This window comes from Heterodontus francisci, chromosome 17, assembly GCF_036365525.1.
Source record: "Heterodontus francisci isolate sHetFra1 chromosome 17, sHetFra1.hap1, whole genome shotgun sequence".
NCBI lineage: Eukaryota > Metazoa > Chordata > Chondrichthyes > Heterodontiformes > Heterodontidae > Heterodontus > Heterodontus francisci.
The window spans coordinates 31,957,016-31,982,134 of NC_090387.1; the positions used below are offsets into that span (position 1 = coordinate 31,957,016).

At 40.6% G+C, this 25,119-nt stretch overlaps 1 protein-coding gene across 6 annotated transcripts in view; it reads left to right on the top strand.

Annotated features, from left to right (window-relative positions):
* Positions 1–25,119, top strand: part of adat1 (adenosine deaminase tRNA specific 1) — a 34,842-nt gene that overhangs the window by 6,340 nt on the left and 3,383 nt on the right. For 3 of the 6 annotated variants that reach the window (XM_068049215.1, XM_068049212.1, XM_068049214.1), the window contains exons 3-9: positions 535–603; positions 2,086–2,140; positions 6,134–6,261; positions 9,864–10,566; positions 14,204–14,349; positions 16,892–16,991; positions 19,484–19,570. In XM_068049215.1, the coding sequence (XP_067905316.1) occupies positions 535–603; positions 2,086–2,140; positions 6,134–6,261; positions 9,864–10,566; positions 14,204–14,349; positions 16,892–16,991; positions 19,484–19,570 (1,288 nt within the window). Of the gene's footprint in view, positions 1–534; positions 604–2,085; positions 2,141–6,133; positions 6,262–9,863; positions 10,567–14,203; positions 14,350–16,891; positions 16,992–18,157; positions 18,482–19,483; positions 19,571–25,119 lie in introns of those variants that run through there. The other 3 variants (XM_068049217.1, XM_068049218.1, XM_068049216.1) reach the window with 3 other exon arrangements.

The following is a 25,119-nucleotide window of genomic DNA, read 5'->3' on the forward strand; positions in this document are numbered from 1 at the left end:
TCTTTGAAAGTACTGCTGTCTAAATGCACCATCTGGCCTGGTACTGAGCCATATCAACCAGGAAAGCCCAGCTTTTTTCTCCAGTGTATGGTGAGTTTGTTAATCCCAGCTGGGCTGATGGTAATATGCCTCTGGATTTGGGAAGAGATTAATCAGATAGGGTTCCTTATTCCTATTTGATATTCCTTCTTATAAGTGTTCACGTGTGAACATCAGGTGAGGACATTCAGTGCCCCCAAGGTAAAAAAAAAAAGCACGGCGAGACTTGCTGTCTTAGACATGTACACTGAGAGTGATCCTCAAATAAGCCTAAGTGATGAAAGAATGTTTTGGGGGTGAGAGGGAAGAATGCTAAAGTCTGCTTTTATTGTCTTGCAGAATTAATATTCACTCTGTCATTTCACAAAGTTAGCATAACATCGCATTACTTTGAATTCTGTGATTAACATTAGTGATCTTTTTGTTCAACACACATTTTAATGTTGGGAGGGTGGGATTCTGAGATGCTATATGAAGGACCTGTCTTTCTTGCAGTACCCCTGGAAGTTGTTGCAATGGGAACTGGATCAAAATGCATTGGACAGATAAAAATGAGCAAAGATGGTATGTATGGTGAATCAGCAATATAATAGTATTTCACCTTTGTCACAACATTTGAAAGGTATTCTTGTTTGTCACATTGTAAAAAGTGTGTCTCATTTACTAAGCTCTATTTTATACAGCACTGAAATATTTCAAATTTATTGTAGTACATTACCTCCTGAAATTAAATCAATGATAAACTTATACATCCATTTCATACAAAGCTTAAATTTACATGCGTTGAATGATGATGAAATGGTGTTCTACTATTTTCATATGCTAATCAGGTCTAATTCATATTCAACTGTGGAGAATTGTCTGGGTGCTGCTCAACATTTCCTTACTGGTGTAGTTGAGATGAACAAGTCAATGGTATGTACAAACAAGATGCAAACTGATTTCCCTTAAATACTGAAAAATTCAAATCTCCAAAGAATGGTGGAAGGCTTAGATATTGTCTTGGTTTACAAATAAGCAATTAATACATCTATCTGTCTATAAAATTAAGAATCAATGTAGAGCACACATTCCTGTCCACAAACTTTACTTCCCATTATCATGATACCAGCTGCAGTGCCGCTGAGTATAAGAAATGTACCAATCAGATATAGTGTACTTCTATGTTGATATTAAATTCCTGGTTCATTTACCATGGCACTGCTTGCAAGTTGGCTCCTATTGTGCCGGAACCAGGTAAGGTGAGCTGTATTTTAGATTTTTCAGCCTGCACGATTCTGACGTCGCGAATGAGAAACTTGGGAGCGTGGAAATGTGTGCGTCAGTGACATATACTGACGGCCATGAGATCTTTAAGCATCTTCTCAAAGGCATTTTCACCACTTGCATCTGGCTGTACAGTGCAATCCTCCATGGGTTAAAGCCTTCATTCCCAGTGGCAAGGCTGTTGGGGTGTGTGTCACTATCTGTTTCCTTCTCGTCCCTCACTGCAGCAGGATCTCCCTCCTATTTCCTGCCAACTCTTCCATAACTCCGTCTGCCTTACTCTCTAAAATAACTCTCTTTCCTGCCCATCAAAGGGATTTCTCTTACTACTTCCTTATCTGCGACTCCAAGAGCCCAGGGGAGGTGCAGCAACCGAGAGCAATCTTGTTACTGAGACTGGGAGTAGCAAAGCCCATAAATGGAGAGGGGAAAAGAAGGACTGGCACAAGTATATGTAAGAGTGTAGCTCTTGGTGGAGAATGGGAGGCCAAGGAGCAAGTGGCAGGTCATGCTCTGAAATTGTAATAGAAAGTGGAGCAGGAAGCCTAGCTTGTCAGATTACAAAGTCAGCTGGTGTCTATTGGATACAACATTTAGATCTGATTGCATCTGCTCAGCAGGTTTTTAACTCCAACCAGTTGACTCGAACTTAGTGGTAACATGATGTCCAAAGGTTAATCGCAGCATTCAAAACTGATTTTTTTAAATATAAAAATATATTGATTTGTGCTGCATAGTTCCTCCACATCACGTTTCCTATTTTCTCCAAATATTTTCTAGGTGATGTGGTTAATGACAGCCATGCTGAGGTGACTGCACGGCGTGGGTTCCTGAGGTGAGAATTCTAGCAATGGAATGTCCATAAAGTAAAGAAAGCCTGTACTGACTCCTTTGTAAGTTATTCTGTTTATAGTTTTATCAAATTAGGAAAATCTGTTAGAGTTACAGGGGAAAACATTTAGAGGGAATACCTTTTATTCAGATTACTCCCTGTATTAAAAATAAAATTGCTCTTAACTTGTTTTTAAAAATGCTAAATCTTTACCTAAATGGATGCCTGTCAGAATAGATAGTGTCCTCACATTGAGAGTGGATCTGTTGAATGCAGTGGAATTCATCTGCAACAATACTGAGGCAATGCTGTGCTTTGGATCCAAAGTTAAGCTATGGTCCCATCTACCTATTTGGTATTCAGATGAGCTTTAACAATCTTCTTCCAATGTTCTGATGAGTACTCCTCCCTCGACCAACACTACCATAAAATAAGCAGATTAACTGTGTCATTCATATTGTTGTTGTGGGACAACCTTAAGAAGATCACCTTAAGAAACCATAAGTGAAGGTCACCGGAGGAAGTGATGTCGAGTCACACGTGACCAGGGAGTTGAGGGTATAGCCCGACAGAGTAAGTTGTGTGTTGGTGTGACTCCTGCAGTAGCTGTGTGTGTGTGTATATCATGTTTTAGTTTTAAGTTATAATAAAAACCCACATTTTCTTTGGACATTGCTTGCAGTCCTGTGAATCTTACAATAGTTCACATACCAAAGGAACAAGTAATATTGCAATGGTTGTGGGATCTTACTGTGCATAAATATGTATGCCTTATTAGTCTACATAACAATGACACTTAAAACTAAATCAATGTATCTGAAGTGCTTTGAAACATTTTTAAGAAATGTGATAAAGCGCTACTTAAACACACATCAGTCTGTCTTTTGTGATATTGGACAGTCCAAAATGCCATCTGGAGCTACTCACTCTGGAAAACTGTTACTGGCATACACAGGGTCAAGTGGTTCAAGGATCATCGCTTAGGTCAATCAGTGGTCTCAACTTCTATTGCATTCAGTGAACGCTTTCTTGGATGCTTCTCCATCAGTGAATAATGGAAGATCCTTGCAATAAGGAGGTCTAGATCTGTTTACAAGTTTTATTGGCAGTAAATGTTGAAGCTTGCATTGTACATTTTCAGTTTGGAATTTCATCGATTGAGTGGTGTGACTGAGTGTGGTCTACTTTATTTTGTGTATTATACATTTCTTTATTTTTAATTTCATAAATGTAGGCAATAGGCAAATGCATTTTCTGACTTGGCTAGTGTTAAAATGTCTTTCATTCGAAGAAGCCAAGGATCAGGTTGTTGGTAGGAAAGCAAGACATAATAGCAATTTGTTTCCACTTGTGCCAGTCTTGCCATGGCACAACCATGAGTGACTGAGAGGAAAAGCAGGTGTTCTGTTCTCAAGCTAAGCATTAGACTTCACGTGAGAACAGTCTGGCAGTTGCTCTTCTCATTCTCTTCCCTCTTGATCTGCAATCTTCCATTTAGAGTTTATGCTTGGGATCAAGGCTGAGATTATGAAGTTAGTGGAGGGGCAAAATTGCCGTTGCATCTTTCCAGTCCCTGGTAGTGTGTGTTCCTATTACAGTACACCATGCTATTATATCAACAGAGGACTTCTATTTATTCATTGAAAGCTACTGAAGGATGTGGCAAAGGGAAGAAATGAAAAGACTTGAAATTCTGAAAGTAAAAGCTAATAATACTTCATTCACCTATTTGAAAATATTGTGTTACGATCAGGTGAGGAGGGGTCGAAAGGCTCCCCTCTTGTCCCTCTCCTTGTTTGACCACAAAAGAGTTTATTTCTTTTAAAGCATGGATATGCTTACCAATTCAGTGAGTGTTTTTTTATTCATTCATGGGATATGGGCATCACTGGCTAGGACAGCATTTATTGCCCTTGAGAAGGTGTTGATGAGCTGCCGCCTTGAACTGTTGCAGTCCATGTGGGGTAGGTGCACCCACAGTGCTGTTAGGAAGGGAGTTCCAGGATTTTGACCCAGGACAGTGAAGGAACCCTTTTTGTTCTATGATCATAAAAGAACCAATCTGACAGGTTTTCTTGAGTTTAAACAAGAAAGAGGATAGGTAATTGTGCTTAAAACCAAAACCCAATCTAGGTAAAATAATAAACTATGCTCCAACTTTCACACGCGCGCACACACGAGAATCTCACATACAAATAGGTTACAGAGTGGAGAAGAATAGATTGGTTGGATTAGAGTCTGGAATAATAAAAAGAATATACAGTCTGTGGAGTCTGATAATTCAGTTGTCTTCCAGCCGAACTCGTCCTGAAGTTTCTGGCTGGTAGAGATAGCCACTTGGTTCAGGGTTTTCTTGCAGACAGTAATGCAGATGGTTTTCTTCCTGGGGTCTCTATCTGCAGCAATGCTAGACTTGGATGTTTTACAGCCAGTAGACAAGGTTCAGATTTGCAGGGTGGCCTGGAGAGAGAGAGAGAGGGAAAGACAGATCCCAATTGGGTCCTGCAATGGTCAAACTCAGGTGCTTGTCTGATGTAGAGAGAAGAAACTGCAAGTTTTCACACAGATGGAGGGTCTGTCACATGATGGCCCATTGCATTCTCTCTTTTGAACTAATTAAATCAAGTCTAAGAATTCCAATCTCTCTCGGGTCCCATTGTTTGTGTATTTACCCTTTGAGAGGTTTGTCTCCACCAGTGTTAATGGAAACATAGAAAAATAGGAGCAGGAGTAGGCCATTCGGCCCTTTGAGCCTGCTCCGCCATTCAGTACAATCATGGCTGATCATCCAAACTCAGCAACCCATTCCCGCTTTCTCCCCCTATCCCTTGATCCCATTAGCCCTAAGAATTATATCTAACTTTTACTTGAATATATTTAAGGATTTGGCCTCAACTGCTTTCCATGGTAGAGAATTCCACAGGTTCACCACTCTCTGGGTGAAGAAATCTCTCTTCATCTCAGTCCTAAATGACTTACCCCTTATCCTTAGACTGTGACCCCTGGTCCTGAACTCCCCTGCCGTTGGGAACATTCTTCCTGCATTTAGTCTGTCCAGTCCTGTTAGAATTTTGTAGGTTTCTATGAGATCCCCTCTCATTCTTCTAAACTCTAGCGAATACAAGCCTAATTGACCCAATCTCTCTTCATATGTCAGTCCTGCCATCCCAGGAAATAGTCTGGTGAACCTTCGCTGCTCTCCCTCCATAGCAAGAACATCCTTCCTCAGACAAGGAGACCAAAACTGCACACGATACTCCAGATGTGGTCTCACGAAGGCCTTGTATAATTGCAGCAAGACATCCTTGCTCTTGTACTCGAATCCTCTCGCTATGAAGGCCAACGTACCATTTGCCGCCTTAACTGCCTGCTGCACCTGCATGCTTGCTTTCAGCGACTGGTGCACAAGGACACCCAGGTCTCACTGCACCTCCCCCTTTCCCAATCTATTGCTGTTCAGATAATCTGCCTTTCTGTTTTTGCTACCAAAATGGATAACCTCACATTTATCCACATTATACTGCATCTGCCCTGTATTTGCCCACTCACTCAACCTGTTCAAATCACACTGGAGCTTCTCTGCATCCTGCTCACAGCTCACACTCCCACCCAGCTTTGTGTCGTCTGCAATGTTCCAAGATGGTTTTGAATGCCTTGTTAATGCAGGCAGGACCAGGTAATCTATTCAAAATTTTCACCATTGTTCTGGATGGAAATTAACCAGATATTCATTTCCACCTCAATACTTTGGAATGTAAGGTAAATTGCAGTGGCCATTTTAGCTGCTAGCAGTGTTCCTTTTATCAGTTTTTTTGTCTCCTGTTTCTTTTTAAAGTTTATTTCAAGTTCTTTATCTTTTAAAGTTTAATTCAGCTTTCTAACCGATGGATATAAAAAAAAAAATTCGCATTCGGCATTGCACATTTTGATGACTATTGGTATTAGCCAGCATGTTATTTGCTATTATAAATTTCCATTTCTTTTTCTGTATTGCAGGTATTTACATTATCAACTGAAAGAGGCATTTAAAGAGAAAAATAGCATCTTCATTGCAGGCAGGCACAAAGGAAAATGGATTCTGAAGCCAGGCATCTCCTTTCTGTTATTCATGAGTCACACTCCATGTGAGTATATCTAATGAATATCATGCCTTTTGATTAATTAAATTTCTAACATGGGGAAAATTTTAAAGCAGTGTTAGGAAAACATGTGGATATTTGAAACAAACTTGCTTTGCTACATAAAGATGCAGTTTACTTAATTGCGCTCAGGTTACGGATTCATCCTACTTGTGTTCTGTGATTCACAGTCATCCAGACACCTGTTTGGTTTTGCCACTACATCAAGTTTGCTGTTGAGTATGTAGTGTTGCGGGAGTTGAGGTAGAAAACCCAATGTCATTCCATTCAATTTCATCCCACAAAAACTAATTATTGGGGTACAATTGATATTTTGTAAAGCTAGATGCATAGCCTAATGATTCTTATCTTGGTTCAAGTGGAATGTTTGGATGTGAATGTCAACAAAAGTTAGGATGAAGCTTATGGAGGCAGTCTGGTAGGTCAAGGAGTCAGTTCCTTGCTTTCCCAACTAGAAGATCTCAAACTTGCAATCGTCTGTGTGATTTTTACTAATTCTGTGTTGAGATCGCTATTTGTTGGGGTGCCACACAAAATGCTGAACTATCAGACATCAAAAAATTGCACTATGGTTTTTAGAAATAGGTCAGGGTATGTCACCTTGTGGTGCTCATGCTGTTCATTTTATCCTTGATAAGCTAGTAGGAAGCCAGATAGGTGACCTTGTGTGGTTCTTAGTGGCCTAACAGGGAGCATAGAAATAGCTGGAGCATAGTTTCATGACTATACAATACTGAAGAATTACTATATTATTGACACCATTGCTGTTCAAAATTTGTTTGTAGTAATTCTTCAGATTGGTTTCTTAGCCGTGAAACCTGGACCAATGGATTATTTAAACTAAATGAAGAGGTAGGTGTCCATCCTTGCTCCATAGTATAATTTCTTCTCATCTCAGTCCTAAATGCACAACCCCTTATTCTGAGACTGTGATGTTGTGATCTAGATTCCCTAGTTAGGAGAAACATTTTCTCAACATCAACCCTGTCAAGCCCCTGAAGAATTTATATGTTTCAATTAGATTATCTCTCGTTCTTCTAAACTCCAGGGGATATAGGCCCAGTCTACTCAATCCCTCCCCGTAGGACAATCCCCTCATCCCAGGAACCAGTCTAGTGAACTTTCTTTGCACTCCGTCTAGGGTAAGTGGGTCCTTCCTTAGGTAAGGGGACAAAAACTACACACAGTACTCCAGCTGTGGCCTCACCAAGGCCCTTTATAATTGTAGTAAGACTTCTTTACTCTTGTACTCCAATCCCTTTGTAACCAAAGTTAACATAACATTTGCCTACTTAATTGCTTGCTGTACCTGTATGTTAACTTTCTGTGATTCATGTACAATGACATCCAGGTCTCTCTGAATGCAAGCATTTCCCAGTCTCTCACCATTCAAAAAAATTCTACTTTTTTAAATTTTTCCTCCCAAAGTTGATAACTTCACACTTCGCCACATGGTATTCCATCTGTACCATGTTCTTGCCCACTCTCACCACCTGTCTATAAACTTCTGCAGCCTCTGCGTCCTCCTCACCGCTTACTTTCCCACCTTACTTTGTATTGTCAGCAAACTTGTATCTGTTGCCTTCAGTCCCCCCATCTAAGTCATTAATATAGATTGTAAATAGCTGAGGCCCAAGCACTGATCCTTGCGGGACCCCTGCTAGTTACAACCTGCCTACCTGAAAATGTCCTGTTTATTCCTACTCTGTGTTTTCTGTCCATTAACCAATCCTCAGTCCATGCTAATCTGTTACCCACAATCCCATGAGTCCAAATTTTGTGCAATAACCTCTTGTGTGGCACCTTATCGAATGCTTTTTGCAAATCCAATAACACTACATCCACTGGTTCCTCCTTATCCATCTTACTAATAAAATCCTCAGAAATTCTTAACAGAATTGTGAAACTCAATTTCCCTTTCATAAATCCATGTTGACTTTGCTTAATCATATTATGATTTTTCTAAGTGTCCTGCTACTACATCCCCAATAATAGTTTAGTTTAGAGATACAGCACTGAAACAGGCCCTTCGGCCCACCGAGTCTGTGCCGACCATCAACCACCCATGGTATCAGACCCACCGGCCGTCCATGTCTCCGTTATAAAGACGTCTGCAAACGCGACATGAAATCGTGTGACATTGATCACAAGTCGTGGGAGTCAGTTGCCAGCATTCGCCAGAGCTGGCGGGCAGCCATAAAGACAGGACTAAATTGTGGCGAGTCGAAGAGACTTAGTAGTTGGCAGGAAAAAAGACAGAGGCGCAAGGGGAGAGCCAACTGTGCAACAGCCCCAACAAACAAATTTCTCTGCAGCACCTGTGGAAGAGCCTGTCACTCCAGAATTGGCCTTTATAGCCACTCCAGGCGCTGCTTCACAAACCACTGACCACCTCCAGGCGCATATCCATTGTCTCTCGAGATAAGGAGGCCCAAAAGAAAGAAAGAAAAAAGAAAGACACTAATCCCATATTCCCACCACATCCCCACCTGTCCCTATATATTTCCCTACCACCTACCTATACCAGGGGCAACTTATAATGGCCAATTAACCTATCAACCTGCAAGTCTTTGGCATGTGGGAGGAAACCGGAGCACCCGGAGGAAACCCACGCAGACACAGGGAGAACTTGCAAACTCCGCACAGGCAGTACCCAGAATCGAACCCGGGTCGTTGGAGCTGTGAGGCTGCGGTGCTAACCACTGCGCCACTGCATTCTCCCTACTTCTAATGTTAGGCTAACTGGCCTGTAGCAGGGTTATGTTTGTTACCTTCCAATCCTTGGAAACTGTTCTAGAATCTAAGAAATTGTGGAAGATCAAAACCAATGCATCCATCATCTCTGCAGCTACCTCTTTTAAAAACTAGGACGCAGGACATCCAGTCCAGAGATTTGTTGCCACTTAGTCCCATTAATTACTCCAGTCATATTTATTTATTTATATATATTGATTGCTTTTAAGTTGCTCATTCTCGCTAGACCTTTGGTTCCCTGTTATTTCCAGAATGTTTTTTTCTGTCTTCTACTGTGAAAACAAAATAAAAAGTATTTGCTTAATGTCTTTGCCATTTCCTTATTTCCCCATTATAATTTCATCTGCCTCTGTCTCTAATTGGCCCACATTTACTTTCACAAATCTGTTCCTATTTACCTAACCTGTAGAAAAGTTTACAATCTGTCCTTGTGTCTCTTGTTAGTCCACTCTCATACTCTCTTTTCTCTTTCCTTTATCAATTTCTTGGTCCTCCTTTGCTGAATTTCTCCCAATCCTCAGGCTCATTACTCTTTTGGCAATGTTGTAAAGTCTCTTCCTTTAATCTAATACTATCTTTAACTCCTTGTTAGTCACAGTTGGACCACGTTTTGTGGGTTTTTTGTGTCTTAAAGGAATTTATATTTTATTGCAAATTATGTATAGTGATTTAGGGATGCATTAGCCAACGTTTTATTTTGCAGTAATTATGTCAGATTTGTTTTAAGGTTCCGGAGCCCTGAATATTAATTCCTATGAGATTGTGAAAATTATATTGACATTTAAAAGCTTTTAAGTCATTTGAATAGAAACCTCTATCTGTTGCTTTTGCAGGTGGTGATGCTTCAATTATCCCAAAGACAGAACATGAGAACAGACCTTGTCCGAAACTGACAGTAGAGGAGAGTGGTGAGCGAAGAGATATCGTTGTTCAAGATAATAAAAGCACTGAAGATGTACAATTATTAAATAATGAACACAAACAGGTCAAAAAACGGAAGTGTGATGAAAGCAACACAGAGCTTCCTGAAAAAAGAGCAAAAAGGGTTTATGAAAGTGGAGACTGTGTGTCTGGAAATACCAGTGTTCCTGAAAAAAAACCCAGTCGTCCGTCTGCCGAAGGAAGTATTGATGTCAGGATCAATGATAATCACAATGCAGCAGAAACAATACATATTAGTAGCCATGATACTGCTGAGTATAACACTGTTATACTGGATGCAGATGAGACCAGGCAGATGCACATCAGAGTTTCAGACATACACCGAACTGGAGCTAAATGTGTACCAGGCGGCCTTCAAGATCCCCATAAGTCTGGAATTAACTACCACTGTGTGGAATCATTGAGGGTGAAGCCAGGAAGAGGTGACAGGACATTATCAATGTCCTGTAGTGATAAACTTGCTCGTTGGAACATTCTTGGCTGTCAAGGAGCACTTCTCATGCATTTCTTTGAGGAACCGGTGTATTTCTCTTCTGTTGTGGTGGGACAGTGTCCATATAGTGAGGAGGCCATGAAGAGAGCTATACTGGATAGGTAACAATAATTTGCTTCTGTAAAGAACATAAGTATTCTGGCCAGACTGAAGAAATGGTACTGCAGTCTACTCCTAATATTTAGAATTTGCTTAATTAAAATGATCTAATATTCAATTTGTAGCACTTATTGGATAATTCAAATTTTTAAACACAAAAATGGATTGAATTACCTGAAATAAACTACATTAAACCATTGCACGTACAACATTTAGCACCAAATTTAGCTGTATTCAGTCAAATGTGATGAATTTGTTTCTGACATGGTGAATATTTCTTTATCTGCTCCTGTTTGCTAAATTCAGTCCACTTTTCATTTTGCAAATCTCAGTGCTGTCATCCCAGCCAAGTAGGATTACATCATGGCTGAAACAGGAAATACAATCAATCATTAAAAACTGGAAAGTAAAGATTACTATTGAGACTTCGTAAATTATGGGTCTGGGAGACTACTTTTTCTCTTGCTGTCTTACTTCAAATTTATTCCAAATAGATGGAATGAAAGTGTCCTTTCTCTAAGTTTGGTAAAGATCCAAAACTGAACTGGTTTGGCTGTCTCAATTCTTTCCCACTGGATATGAGTCAACAACACATAACTGCCCTCAGTTTTGGTGCGCTCGAGTTTAATTTGGCAGCCTGAAAGAAGCCATGAGATTACTGGCAAACAAAAGTTGTAATGTTTTTTGTAGCCAACATGTGCTGTTTTGAGCTTTATCTTCAGATCCGTGGCTACGGTAATATAAATGATGGCCTCTTTATATCTGGCCAATACTCCACTTTCACTGCAGTGCAGCAGTTTTGCCTCCCATTCTGTTGGAAGATACTGGTTAACTGTGCATCAGAATATTTAAAAAATCTTTCCCCAATTGGCTGTTTTTGGCATACTGTATACGTGAAATGGCAGGAAACTCTGAAAAAGCCAGACTACCTCAGAGTAAAGAGCGAGCAGGGTTTGCAATGCAAATTTAGAACACCTTCAAACCCCCCCACCCCATCCCCCCCGTCCCCACATATGTGGAATGATAATTACCAAATGGGGATAGTGTGGGAAAGTGGCGTTTAGGTAGATGATCAGCCATGATCTAATTGAACGGTGGAGCAAGCTCAACGGGCTGAATGGCCTACTCCTGTTCCTATGTTCAAAGTGTCATAAGAATAGGCAGTTTGGGAAGTGGACAATTGGGTTGGTTTTTCTTTAGTGGTGGTTTCTCCCAAAATAGTAACAGGTACAAATATTAATCACTATAAGGTTTTTGGGTATTTCTTGCCTTTGCCATAAACAATCCTTTCCATGTTGTGCAGGAAGGGAATTTCTTCCAAGAAGGAAAGTTCTGATGAAGGGTCACTGACCTCTCTCCACAGATGCTGTCAGACCTGCTGAGTATTTCCAGCATTTCTTGTTTTTATTTCAGATTTCCAGCATCTGCAGTATTTTGCTTTTATATATAAGGGAATTTCTTTGTCTTATTTCACTCTGCTGTGCTGGTTCCACATGCCACTGCCTGAAATGAATTCTTGCAGAGTATCACAAAGGAGAATTGTAATCAAAGCTGATATTTACCTATATAGTTCTTCCTTTTTTTTAATAAAAGTTGTGTCTATACTTTTACTTAACCTGTAGTTACTTTCCACTTGAATTAGTTATCACACAAACATAAGCACTGTAGTGAAACAGACTGCTGGTTTCTGGCCTGATTTGATACCAACAGTCATAATTTGGTTTCATTGTTTAGTTAGATTTAAAATTATGCCATTAGTTAGTACAAGCATATTTGTTTTTAGAACTTGACCATTTGCAATCCATTGTACGTGACTAAGATGCTGCAATTGTGCTTTCTGTTTGCACTTTCTGTATCATCTGGTTTGTAGCAGTTGCCATGGTCTGACCATTGGCAACAGAAACACTTCAATTATTTGGAGAGGAAGAGGGGGAGGCAGTAAGTACAGTTTTGTAACCCATTGAAATGAATAGAGCTGTATTTTGTTTTTACAGTGAGATGTACAAAAACTTCACACTTTTACAGGATCAGTTTTAGTCTTGTTAAAATGTCAGACTTAATTTTTGTGATAATTTCTTTTTATCTTTATTGGTGAAATAGTGTTTTGGTAAAATGTTTTTAAGACTAAAAATTGAGTAGATAAAACTCATGGATTTTTCTTCAAACCTGAAGAGGAATCTAATTCACGCACATCTTTTGGTATTTGTGAATTATGTAAGCTTTCTTATGTTACACTCGATACGGTGAAATAATCTGTTACAAGTTAAAAGAGATAGCCAAAGAATTTTCATCAAAGATTCTTTTTGTTGAATCTTCTGTGAAATATTTTTAAAGTTTTTTTTTCTAGAATTAAGGGAATATGGATTAAAATGTAATCTTTCCTGGAAATTACAAAAGAAATTACTTTCATTTTCAATCTGAGTTTAGGTTAACTATTTTATGACTGGTGTTAATGCTGTCTTAGAACTAGAATACTATGGGGTGATCAGAGTCCACTCACCTTTTAAATGTCCTTTGACTGCCATGACTCTGTAGCATAACTTTAGTTCAAGCTGCACTCCAGAGACTTAAGCATATAACCTAGGGTTAACACTTCAGGGTAGTACAGAGAGAGTTTTGTATTGTTGTAGGTGCTGTTTCAGTTGAGACATTAAACCAAGGCCTCATCTGCCCTCTACAGTGGATGTAAAGGATCCTATGGTACTATTCGAAGAGCAGGAAGGTCATCTCCGTGATCTGACCACCATTTATTCCCTCAATCAATATCACAAAAGATTATCTAGTTATTTATCTGAATGCTTTTTGTGAAAACTTGTGCACCAATTGGCTGCCATATTTCCCTATATTACAACAGTGACTACACTTCAAAAAAATAATTAGTTGTGAAGCACTTTGGGATATCCTGAGGTGATGTATGGAGCTAAATAAATGTAAGTTTATTCTTTTAGTGCAGAAATGGGTGCCATTTTTCCTACATCTTGTATGATCCTTTCCTACTCTTTATGAATGATGGTTGCACTAGGACAAAATTATGTTACTGTTCTTTTGCATGACTTTCATTAACTGGCTAAATAGTTCACAGCAGTTCAGAACCTGAAGTGTGCAAACCATTAAGCATTTGAAAGCTTCAACATGGCTATTATCATATTTCATCAGCCCACCAGCTAATGGCTTAATCTCTGCTTTACTTGCATCTTGAATCTGTGTTGGGAATTGGGAATCTCTGTCCACACCAGACTGCTTTTTGTTGTTGTGTATTGAATCACTAGATCTGGTTGTCATTAGCTTTGAAAAATTACAACTCTCCAAAAAAAGGTTATAATTATAGAGCTAAAGTTTTTTACTTGATCAATGATGAGTAGCCTTCAATCTTAACTACGTATAATAATTCTGGGTAGGTTAAAATCTCATTCTGTTCTAACAAAGTATTGTTTATTATTCAATAAAATGTCATGTAAGTAATTTTACAAGGAATGCTTGAAAACTGAATTTCATGTGCTCCATTCAGTGTTGCCATATATTGAAATAAAAGCTGTTTGAGGATGTAATCATCTGAACTCTGATAAAGTGATACAGCAAAGGTCCTATATCCAAAGAATACATTGAGTTACTGTTCATTTTTCTCTTGTGTTCCAACAGATGTCGCCACATTACCTCACTCCCAAAAGAATTCAGAGTTCAAGATGTAATGCTGCTACAGTCACAGTTGGAATTTGTGCACAGTCGCCATTCAGTACAAAGCAGCTATGACCCCAGCAAAGGGAGACTTGTACCTTGTGCAGCAGGTAGAGCACAATTTAAAAAAAAAAATTTTCACAAATGTTATAACAAATATTTGGTCTTTGAAATATTAACCTTATAAATACTGCAGCGATGATGTTTGGTTGTACAGAAATTATATACCTCTCCATATACAGTAGTCATGTTTCATAGGTTTCTTTCTTGTTTGTGCTGTGATCATTTATATTCCACATTGTGGCTGGGATTTTGTGGTTTGTGGCACAGGAAAAGCACTTACTGTTCAGCTCACTGATAGCTGCCCACAAGGTTTTTGCAGACTTATCTAAACTGGTGTTTGATCAAGTGTGGCATCCTCTACAGGGCATCTGTGGCGGGTGTGAGCAAGGCGGGAAACAGCAAGGCTTTCAAAGAATCCTCACTGAGGTATGCAGAGTCTAAACCAGGAAGTATAAAGCTGGAAATATAAATTAGATTTAAATCATGTATAGAAAGCAAAATAAAGATTGGGAATGACAGATGAGATTAAGAGAGATAAAAGAGACAGACAATATAAGTAAAGAAAAAAAAACTTTTTTATAATCTCCACTAATTTCTGAAGGAATGAGACTCCATACTTGTAAAATTAAATTTTCAGAGCCAGAGAGGTTTGGCAGTATTTATCACACATCACACTATTAAAGTTCACTTACTAGGAATTCATGAGCCCCAATTTTTTCTGGCTTCTTTTGTGGGAAACTAGTGGGAAAGTACCCCAGGTTTGTGCCATGGCATGTCTTTCATTGCCGATTCTATTGGCAAGGACTGTTGTAATGTTGCCTGTGAAGGAGCTGGCTATCTCTGACAGCAACTTCTGGTTTTCTGCATTTAAATATGGGTGTGCAGTTGCCAGTAGTTGCTGCCCCATTTGCTCCGTACTAATGGTGAATACTGTTAGCCTCACCGTTATTATTATTGCAAAATCCGGGCCATTCTATTCATAGTATTTGTTCCAGGCAAAAAATATATAGTATAACATTTTTAATTGAGTCAGCCTATTAATTAGGAAACAAAAAGAGAACTTGCATTTGTCAAGCACATTTCATGTCCTTATAATATCTCAAAGCACTTCAGAGCTATATTAAATTATTTTTTGAAGTGCAGTTTTGTTGTAATATAGGCAAACTGCTGTAATTATTGCCCCTTTAGAAATAAAAATTGTAATTAAAGATAGCCCTCTAACATGTTGTTGCCAATGGCACCTGAACACACTTTGAGTCGGAGTACAGTTAGTTGTTTCCAGTGAAAGGTGACAGAAGTGGTAAAGTTGTGTACTTCCCATTGGTGGCATTCGTTATCAGGTGCTCACATTAATTCTGGTAAAGATGCATTTAAGGGAAGCTAGCTAAGCATTTGAGGGAGAAGGGAATAGAGAGTTATGCGAATGAGAGTTAATCGAGGGAAGATGGGGAGGCAGCTCAAGTGGAACATAAGTGATGTGGACTGGTTGGGCTGAATGGCCTGATCTTTGCTGAATATTCTATGTAATTCTATGTAACTTTCACTGACTGTATAAAATGTGGTTTATACAGAATGGTTGTGAATTTATAAATAAGAGTATATTTTGTTGAAGTGGGTGTATTTCCTGGAGTCTGCTTCTGCTGTGCACTGTGCCCAAAGTATGAACATTAAAGGGATATATGATGAGTTGGGGTTGGGCAGGGTGATGGTGTGGGGAGGAGGAGGGAGAGAGAAGAAATACTTGAAATGTGTATTACTCTCCTACTCAATATTTTGCAAATTTAAAAAAGTTCTGAGTTCAAACCTTCCCTTCATTTACCCCAAGTCAAAATCAACAATAACATGCATTTATATAGTGCCTTTTAATAGAGGGAAACATCCCAAAGCACTTCACAGGCCCATAATTGGACAAAAATTGACACTGAACCAAAAGAGGAGATATTGGGAGGGGGAATTACAAGCTTGACCAAAGAGGTAAGTTTTTAAGAAGAGAGAAGTGGAGAAGCAGAGACATTTGGGGAAGGAATTCCAGAGCTTGGGGTCTGCAAGGCTTAAGGCACAGCTGCCAATAGTAGGCCAAAAGAGTTGGGAGATGAGTCCTGATTATTGCTGAAATTTTAAATTACTTATGGTTCCATGAATAGCATCCAGTGTGATAGCAATGAAGGTTGCTGGATGACGGATGTCGGGTCATATTACAGCTCAGGAGGAGGTCGTTCAGCCCTTTATAGCTGTGCTAGTGCTAGCTCTTCAACTGGAGCAGGTACATAGTGCTGCTTTGTGTCAGCCCCACACTTCCACCTTGAAATGTAATATGGTAACTAAATGAGAAAGATAGTTCTCTTTAATCAAAAAAAAAGTTGAAGTTTTGATCATAAATTCACACACATTTTCCTTTTCAGAATGCAATATTTTAATCTTGGTCTAGGATTTTTTTAAGGCAAGTCAATTTACTGTGCACGGTTCAACTATTCAATGCAACTGTTGATCTCAATTTATATGTACACAAATATAGTTAATGACCGTCATTACCTTACAAAGATATTGTGATGCTGTTAAGCAGAAGTGATTGTTTTTAATCTCTTATAGCAATTAGCTGGTGTGCTGTTCCACACCAGCCACTGGATGTCTCTGTAAATGGCTTTAAGCAAGGAGCAACAAAAAAGATTCTTGGAACACCACAAGCCAGGTACAAAATTACACATTTTTAATTAGATAAAATGTCCTTTGTTTATAACTAAATTTCCTGACAATTGTGCATGATATATTCTATATGTATAAATATATAATATAGAAGTGCTGTAACCTGCAGGGCTGCGGACCAAATGGGATTAGGCTGGGTGGCTTGTTTTTCAGCCGGCACAGAACAATGGGCCAAGTGGCCTCTTTCTGTGTCATAAACTTTCTATGACTCTATGAACTATTAATTTATGGTTTCCATCAAATGAAAGCATTTCAAATTAGTTTCATTTGCTTAAAGTATTCTAGATTGCTTTGTGTATATAACACTTTGGAGAATAAACAGGCTGGTAGACTGGACAGATGTCAGGTGAAATTTAATGTGGAAAAATGTGAGATGATGCATTTTGGGAAGAATAACAATAACCAATTACATTTAACACCTTTAATGTTGAAACATGTCCCACTACTTCACAGTGGCGTAATCAGACAAAATTGGATGTTTAGTCAAGGAAGATGATGATGGGAGGAGTGACCAAAAGCTTGATCAAAGAGATGGTTTTTTAGGAGGAGAGGGAAGCGGACAAGCTTCGGGAGAGGAATTCAAAGCGTAGGGCCCAGGCTATGGGTCTGGAAGCTCAGCTGAGTCAATAGGAGTTTGCAAGCAGTTTAGTTTAGTCTTAGTTTAGAGATACAGCACTGAAACAGGCCCTTCGGCCCACCGAGTCTGTGCCGACCATCAACCACCCATTTATACTAATCCTACACTAATTCCATATTCCTACCACATCCCCACCTGTCCCTATATTTTCCCTACCACCTACCTATACTAGGGGCAATTTCTAATGGCCAATTAACCTATCAACCTGCAAGTCTTTGGCATGTGGGAGGAAACCGGAGCACCCGGAGGAAACCCACGCAGACACAGGGAGAACTTGCAAACTCCACACAGGCAGTACCCAGAATTGAACCCGGGTCCCTGGAGCTGTGAGGCTGCGGTGCTAACCACTGCACCACTGTGCCGTCACTAGTTCCAACTGAGACAGTAGTTACAGAAGGGGTTAGAATCTGTGGCAAGGGTACAGAATTTGTGATAATTTAGAAAGGAAAATATATTGAATGGTGAAACTTTAAGAGTTAGAAAAGCATTAAAGACTTAAATATTCAGATGCACAGTCTCTCATATAGCAGATGGATCCCTGAGTTGCAGCCAGATGACAGGGGCAGTGTGGCAACGTGAATGGAACATGTTAAACCACTCAGGATGACCGCATGTCTGTATTCTCACCAACCCCTCAGTCATTACCCACTCCGGTGCCAGGTAACCAGCTGGTCCAGGCTGTCCTGGTAGATGTCAGTTTTGTGCAGTCTGCATCTATGCCTTCTTGGACCTGAGATCCTATAGGTTGCAGACCATGAGCTCTCAAGAACCCCGGCTGACCCACAACAGCATTTCATCTCTTACGCTGGGATCTGAGAGTTTCTCGAAGGGGCAGTAAATGAGGTAAGAGAACAGTTAAGACAGGCACGGTGGGCTCACACCAGGGTGATAATTCATGTGTAATCATTTGAGTAAGTAAGCAAAATTAAAAACCTTTTAATAAAATCTTTGCACAGAAAATGTTCCGCTCGTATCTAGTGAGCGTCTGAAGTTAGTTGTCACATAAAGGAACCCACAGGATGATGTGAGTACAGACAATGATAGCCTGGACTCACGGAAACCTACAATGTGTGCAAACATACTCTAGCGGTCTAACCTGCTTTTGGTTGTCCTCTGAGGGAAAGTGATGTGAATGTTTGTTCCAATAAATGTGACCTTAGTCATCTGCTTAATGCAAGCATAAACTGCAGATTGACTGAAGTTCTAAAATTCCTGTGGCAACCAGTAAGAAACCAGAGGTAAAGAAGCTCATAACTGCAGTCATCTTGACTGCACAGGGCAATACTGTGCTAGCTGTGGCAGTTGGCTTTAGGTCTTGATGCTTGAAGTGACAACTTTGTCACTGCCTTTCCAGAGAAGCGCATCTCTTTATGCACCACTCCTCATAGAACTGGTGGCGTGTTGCCCTGGGCTTAAGCACTCTGTTGAGAGGATGAGGATTTTTTGCAGTAAAGCTTCATTTGCTCCTTTCTCTAGTGGCTGTTTCTGCTCCTCTGGTTAGAGTGGAATTGCCAGATTTACCTCCCAGCAAGACAAAGTGCATTGCCAGAAGCCCCTGAAGAATTCAGAAATGTTGTGCAAGCACTTCAACATCATCTAAGCAGCCAAACAAAACATCCAATACGAGCAAATTGTCTCCCATACTTTTGCAGCATTTCAGCTGAGAGCAAGTAAATGATCCCTTCAGATACACTGGAAATGAATGCCTCCCAACTTGTACGACCCATGCTTTTTGGATGGGTTCAGGAACTGGCAGTAACAAGTAGAAACGATGTGGCGTCTCTATTATCAATAAACTTGGTGCTCTTTGCAATGTAGCAAAATTGGTTCTTTATTTGCAGGTGCAGAATCTGCAAGGCTGAGCTTTTCAAGGCATTCCGAGAGCTCCTCGCTTTACTTTCTGAAGAAAGCCGTCCAATATCCCTTCGGTAGGTCATTACTTTAAAAGCAACGTACAGAAATAGTTACAAAACTGAATCAAATGTAGCAGCTATTGTTATGACCTCAGTTGAGACCATTAACATTAGAACAAGAGATATGAATACCCCAGTATAATAAAAGCAAAATACTGCAGATGCTGGAAATCTGAAATAAAAGCGAGAAATGCTGGAAATACTCAGCAGGTCTGGTAGCATCTGTGGAGAGAGAAGCAGAGTTAACGTTCCAGGTCAGTGACCCTTCATCAGAATTGACAAAGATTAGAAATGTAATAGGTTTTAAGCTAATAAAGTGGGGGTGGGGCAAGAGATAACAAAAGTAAAGGTGTTGACAGGGTCACAGAGAATAACTGACTAGAAGGTCATGGAGCAAAGGCAAATGGTATGTTAATGCTGTGCTGAAAAACAAAGCATTAATGCAGAGAGGGTGTTAATGGACAGAAAATTGAACAGCCCTGGCCCAAAGCACAAACATGAAAAAAAAAGTGAGCAGGCACATGGTTAAAAAAATGAATGATGAAACAAACTAAAATAAAATAAAAAGAAAAAAAAACTGAAAATAATTGAAATTATTGAACAGTGTTCAGTCCAGCAGGCTGTAGCGTGCCTAATCGGTAAATGAGATGCTGGTCCTCGAGCTTGCGTTGATGTTCACTGGAAACTGCAGCAATCCCAGGGCAGATATGTGGCATGAGAGCAGGGGGGGTGTGTTGAAATGGCAAGTAACCAGAAGCTCAGGATCATGCTTTTGGACTGAGCAAAGGTGTTCCGCAAAGCGGTCACCCAATCTGCGTTTCATCTCCCCAATGTAGAGGAGACCACATTGTGAGCAGCGAATCCAGTATACTAAATTCAAAGAAGTACAAGTACATCACTGCTTCACCTGAAAGGAGTGTTTGGGGCCTTGGATAGTGAGGAGAGCGGAGGGAGAAGTGCAGGTATTACACCTTCTGTGATTGCACGGGAAGGTACTGTGGGAAGGGGACGAGGTGTTGGGGGTAATGGAGGAGTGAACCAGGGTGTCACTGAGGGAACGATCCCTTTGGAACACTGACGGGGAGGGGAAGATGCGTTTGGTAGTGACATCATACTGGATGTGGCGGAAATGGTGGAGGGTGATCCTTTGGATGTGGAGGCTGGTGGGTTGGAAAGTGAAGACAAGGGGAACCCTGTCGTGGTTCTGGGAGGGAGGGGAAGGGTGAGGGTAGAGGTGCGGGAAATGGGCTGGACACGGTTGAGGGTCCTGTCAACCACAGTGGGGGGGAATCCTCAGTTGAGGAAAAAGGAAGACATATCAGAAGTTCTGTCATGGAAGGTTGCATCATCAGAGCAGTTGCTTCGGAGACTGAGAAACTGGGAGAATGGAATGGCGTCCTTACAGGAGGCAGGGTGTGAAGAAGTGTAATTGAGGTAGCTGTGGGTGTCGGTGGGCTTATAGTGAATATTAGTAGACAGCCTATCCCCAGAAATGGAGACAGAGAAGTCGAGGAAGGGAAGTGTCAAAGATGGACCATGTAAAGGTGAGAGAAGGGTGGAAATTGAAAGCAAAGTTGATAAAACTTTCCAGTTCTTGGCGGGAGCAGGAAACGGCACCGATCAAAGTACCAGAAAAAGAGTTGGGGGAGGGGTCCTGAGTAGGACTGGAACAAGGAATGTTTGACATATGCCACAAAAAAGACAGGCATAACTAGGACCTGTGCGGGTACCCATAGAACCCCTTTTACTTGAAGGAAGTGAGTGGAGTTGAAGGAGAAGTTGTTCAATGTGAGAATGGTAGAGTGAGGGATATGCCAGGCCATGAGGTTACAGATTGTGGTTGAATACAATTCTGTTGCTGATGGCCCAAAGCAGCTCACAGGTGCCCATTTTTGCATTGGTAGATCTGTTCTGAATCTAGTCCAGTTAGCACAATGTTAGTGCCACACAACATGATGGAGGGTGTCCTCAGTATGAAAATGGTACTTTGTCTTGACTGTACTATGGTCACTCCTACCAATACTATCATGGACAATGCATCTGTGATAGGTTCAGCCAAGCGGAGGAGGGTGGTGGTGGATGGGGATTGGTTGGGCCTCTGTTCAAGGAAGAAGCGGAGAGCCCTCAAACCGTCCTGGTCGGGGATGGAGGTGTAGAGATATTGGACGTCCATAGTGAAGAGGAGGCAGTTGGGGCCAGGAAACTGGAAATTATCAAAATGACATAGGGTGTCAGAAGAGTCACGGATGTAGGTGGGAAGAGACTGGACCAGGGGAGAAAAGATAGTCAAGATAGGAAGAAATAAGTTCAGTGGGGCAGGAACAGACTGCGACAATGGGTCTGCCAGGACAGTCCTGTTTGTGGATTTTAGGAAGGAGGTAGAAGCGGGCTGTCCGGGGTTGCGGGACTATGAGGTTGGAAGCTGTAGAAGGAAGATCTCCAGAGGAGATGAGATCAGTGACAATCCTGTTGACAGCAGCTTGATGTTCAGTTGTGGGTCATAGTCCAGGGGGAGGTAGGGAGAAGTGTCTTAGAGTTGGCGCTGAGCCTCTGCAAGATAGAGGTCGGTACGCCAGACAACAACAGCACCACCCTTGTCTGCAGGTTTGATGACAATGTCGGGGTTAGACCTGAGAGAACGGAGTGCAGCAAGTTCAGAGGGAGACAAGTTAGAGTGAGTGAGGGGGGCAGAGAAATTGAGATGGCCGATGTCTCCGACAGTTTTCAATGAAAAGATCAAGAGTGGGTAATCGGCCGGGGGAGGGGTCCAGGTAGAGGGAGAATGCTGGAGGCGGGTGAATGGGTCTGCTGGACGGGGTAGGACTCCTGGTCAAAGAAGTGAGCCGGAGGCGAAGGCAACGGAAGAAGAACTCAACGTCATGCCGAGTGCAAAATTCATTGAGGTGGGGACGTAAGGGGTTAAAATTGAGTCATTTGCTGAGTACAGAGCATTCAGCATCAGAGAGGGGAAGGTCAGAGGGTATAGTGAATACATGGCAAGGGGTGGGGTCAGAGTAACGTGAGGGGAAGAAGGATCTGGAGGGGCATTAGTCCCATCAGCTGCTGGAGTTTGCCGTTCCTTAACTCTCTTTCTCACTCCACAGTTGCTGCCAGACTTGCTGCATATTTCCAGCATTTTCTGTTTTTATTCAAGCTTTTTTCTTAGTGGTTTGTTTGAATTTTTGGATGTGCAGATTTTTTCCATATGTCTCAGTAAGGATGTAACTTTAAGCAGATTTACTAATGGAACTGTGGATGTGAGGAACGCAAATGTATAAACCTGCAATGGGTGAAGAGCACTCTGAAGAGTTATGTATTCAATTTTTATTTTTATCCATGAACACTGAGGAATAATCCCAATGGGGAGGCACTAGAACCATAGAAAAATAATGGCACAGAAGGAGGCCATTCAGCCCATCGTATCCATGCTGGCCGAAAATACTGGTCGCCCAATCTAATCCCACCTTCCAGCACTTGGTCCATAGCCTTGCAGGTTACAGCACTTCAGGTGCATGTCCAGGTACCTTTTAAAAGAATTGAGGGTTTCTACCTCCACCAGATGGGATAGACAGGGATTTAGGGCCAGGGGCACACTTAAAAGCTAGGTGGCATGGTTAAAAACTATTGATTCATTTGAATGATAGCTGGAATAAAAAGACTAAGTAATGGTGAATGACTAGAAATTAGGCATTTGTGATTGAGATTTTGAAAATAATGAAGGGAATCGACAGGGTAGTGAGGAAATGATTCTTCTCTCTTCTGGGGAATCCAGAACATAATCTTGAGCTGAACCTGATTAAAAGCAAATCCAGGAAAAGCTTTGCACAAAATGGTCCTGAGAATGTGGAACTGCCCAGACTGTCATAGATGCAAAGTCAATTAAGATGTTTAAAAGGGAGATAGATACTTAATTGGGAATTGGCTATTGAGGAATATGGAGAAAAATAGGTCATTGTGATTAAAAAGACAGAGCTGCTATGGGTAACAAAAATGGCTTGATGGGCTAAATGACCTGTTTCTGTTCCTCACCCTCAGATTCGTCAAAAACAGTTTGCTGATGTGGGAGTAACTTTTTTGGTTATTCTGCTGCCTGGCAGAGAGCGTCATACAGTTTATTTATTTCAGACACAATGAATAATTTTCCTGTTTTCTTTTATGTTTGGCATTGTCACCAACCTTTCCAGTCACACACAACATATCTAATTTTGTCTTTTGAGACTATGAAACAAAATGTGAACCCAACATTCTTCAGATTCAAAAGATGAGTTGTGCCAGTTCTGTTTGCATTGCATGTTTTTGCTAACTGATCCCAAAGCAGTAAGAGGTATGGGGCAGCTTTTATGTTACCAGCGACTATTTTTTCAAAAGGGTTACATAAAAATGTTTTTTTTAAAAATTACTTTCATTTAGTTTCCACATACTCTTGCAATGTAGCCTGAGGTAGTTGTATATCCTACTTTGTACAAAGACTTATTTTTAAAGGAAATTAATAAAGCCTGAAGCAAAGATAGATATTAACTTTTTGTCTGTTATAAATAGGTGAATTAGTTTTTGATATTGTGACCTAGAAAGAAAGAACTTGCATGCATGTATATAGTGTCTTATCCTGTGCTCAGGACATCTTTCAGTGAACTGTTGTGAAGTATAATCCCTGTTATGTGGGCAAACTTAGTAGATATCAAACGTGGTTCAGACTTTATTTGAGACAAGTCATCGACTTCTTCATGTTTAATGTAAAAGCTTCTTTGTCACTTTTCAAGAAATTTGTTCATATTGGTACAAGAGACAAAGCCATTCTCTTCTCACCCTTCTCCTCAAATGGATTGCTACAATTTTTGAGCTCCTTCACAAAGTAGCTTAGCTGATAACTGACCAGCCAGTATTGCCACTCAAAATTGCAGGCTGCTGGCATCTTACTCACAACTTGGATCACAACTTGCCTAGTTGCCCGCTGCCAGATCTGGCTTCACCAAGTTGAAGTATAGATTGCCAAATCCTGTTCCCTTTTCATGATCACTGTAACGGGCAAAGACTCCCCTCTGCAACAATCAACTATCCTTCTACAATCCTTCCACCTTCATGTTCAAAGTCAGATTTTTTTTGTCATTAAGTCTGAACTTCCTTCTGCTGCGCAATTGGAAAACCAAGCTATGTGATTTGGCTCCTGTCAAATACTCCATACCATTTGTCCTGACTCCCTTCCCTGGCTGCTGGCTTAGGCTGACTTAGATGGTATGCAACTTTGATATTGCTACAGATAGGTAGGAAATGATAGGGGTGGTTTCCCTTTTCACCTCTCAACTGACCGCAGACAATGTTTTTATTAGAATTATTTGAGCATTTTAATATTCATTAATCACAAATGACATGTTTCCTCGTAGGTTTAAAGAAAGATAAATGTTAATTAAGCAAAACCTGAAAATTTGCAACTTCACCCACACGCACAGACACAGGAGAAGATGGAGATTAAATGAAAGCATGCATTTAGGTCTGCTGTTTAAGAGTTTGTTGTGAAACCTTGTTTGTTTTCCCAGGAGGAGAATTTAAACGGCGTAGGCCTATTC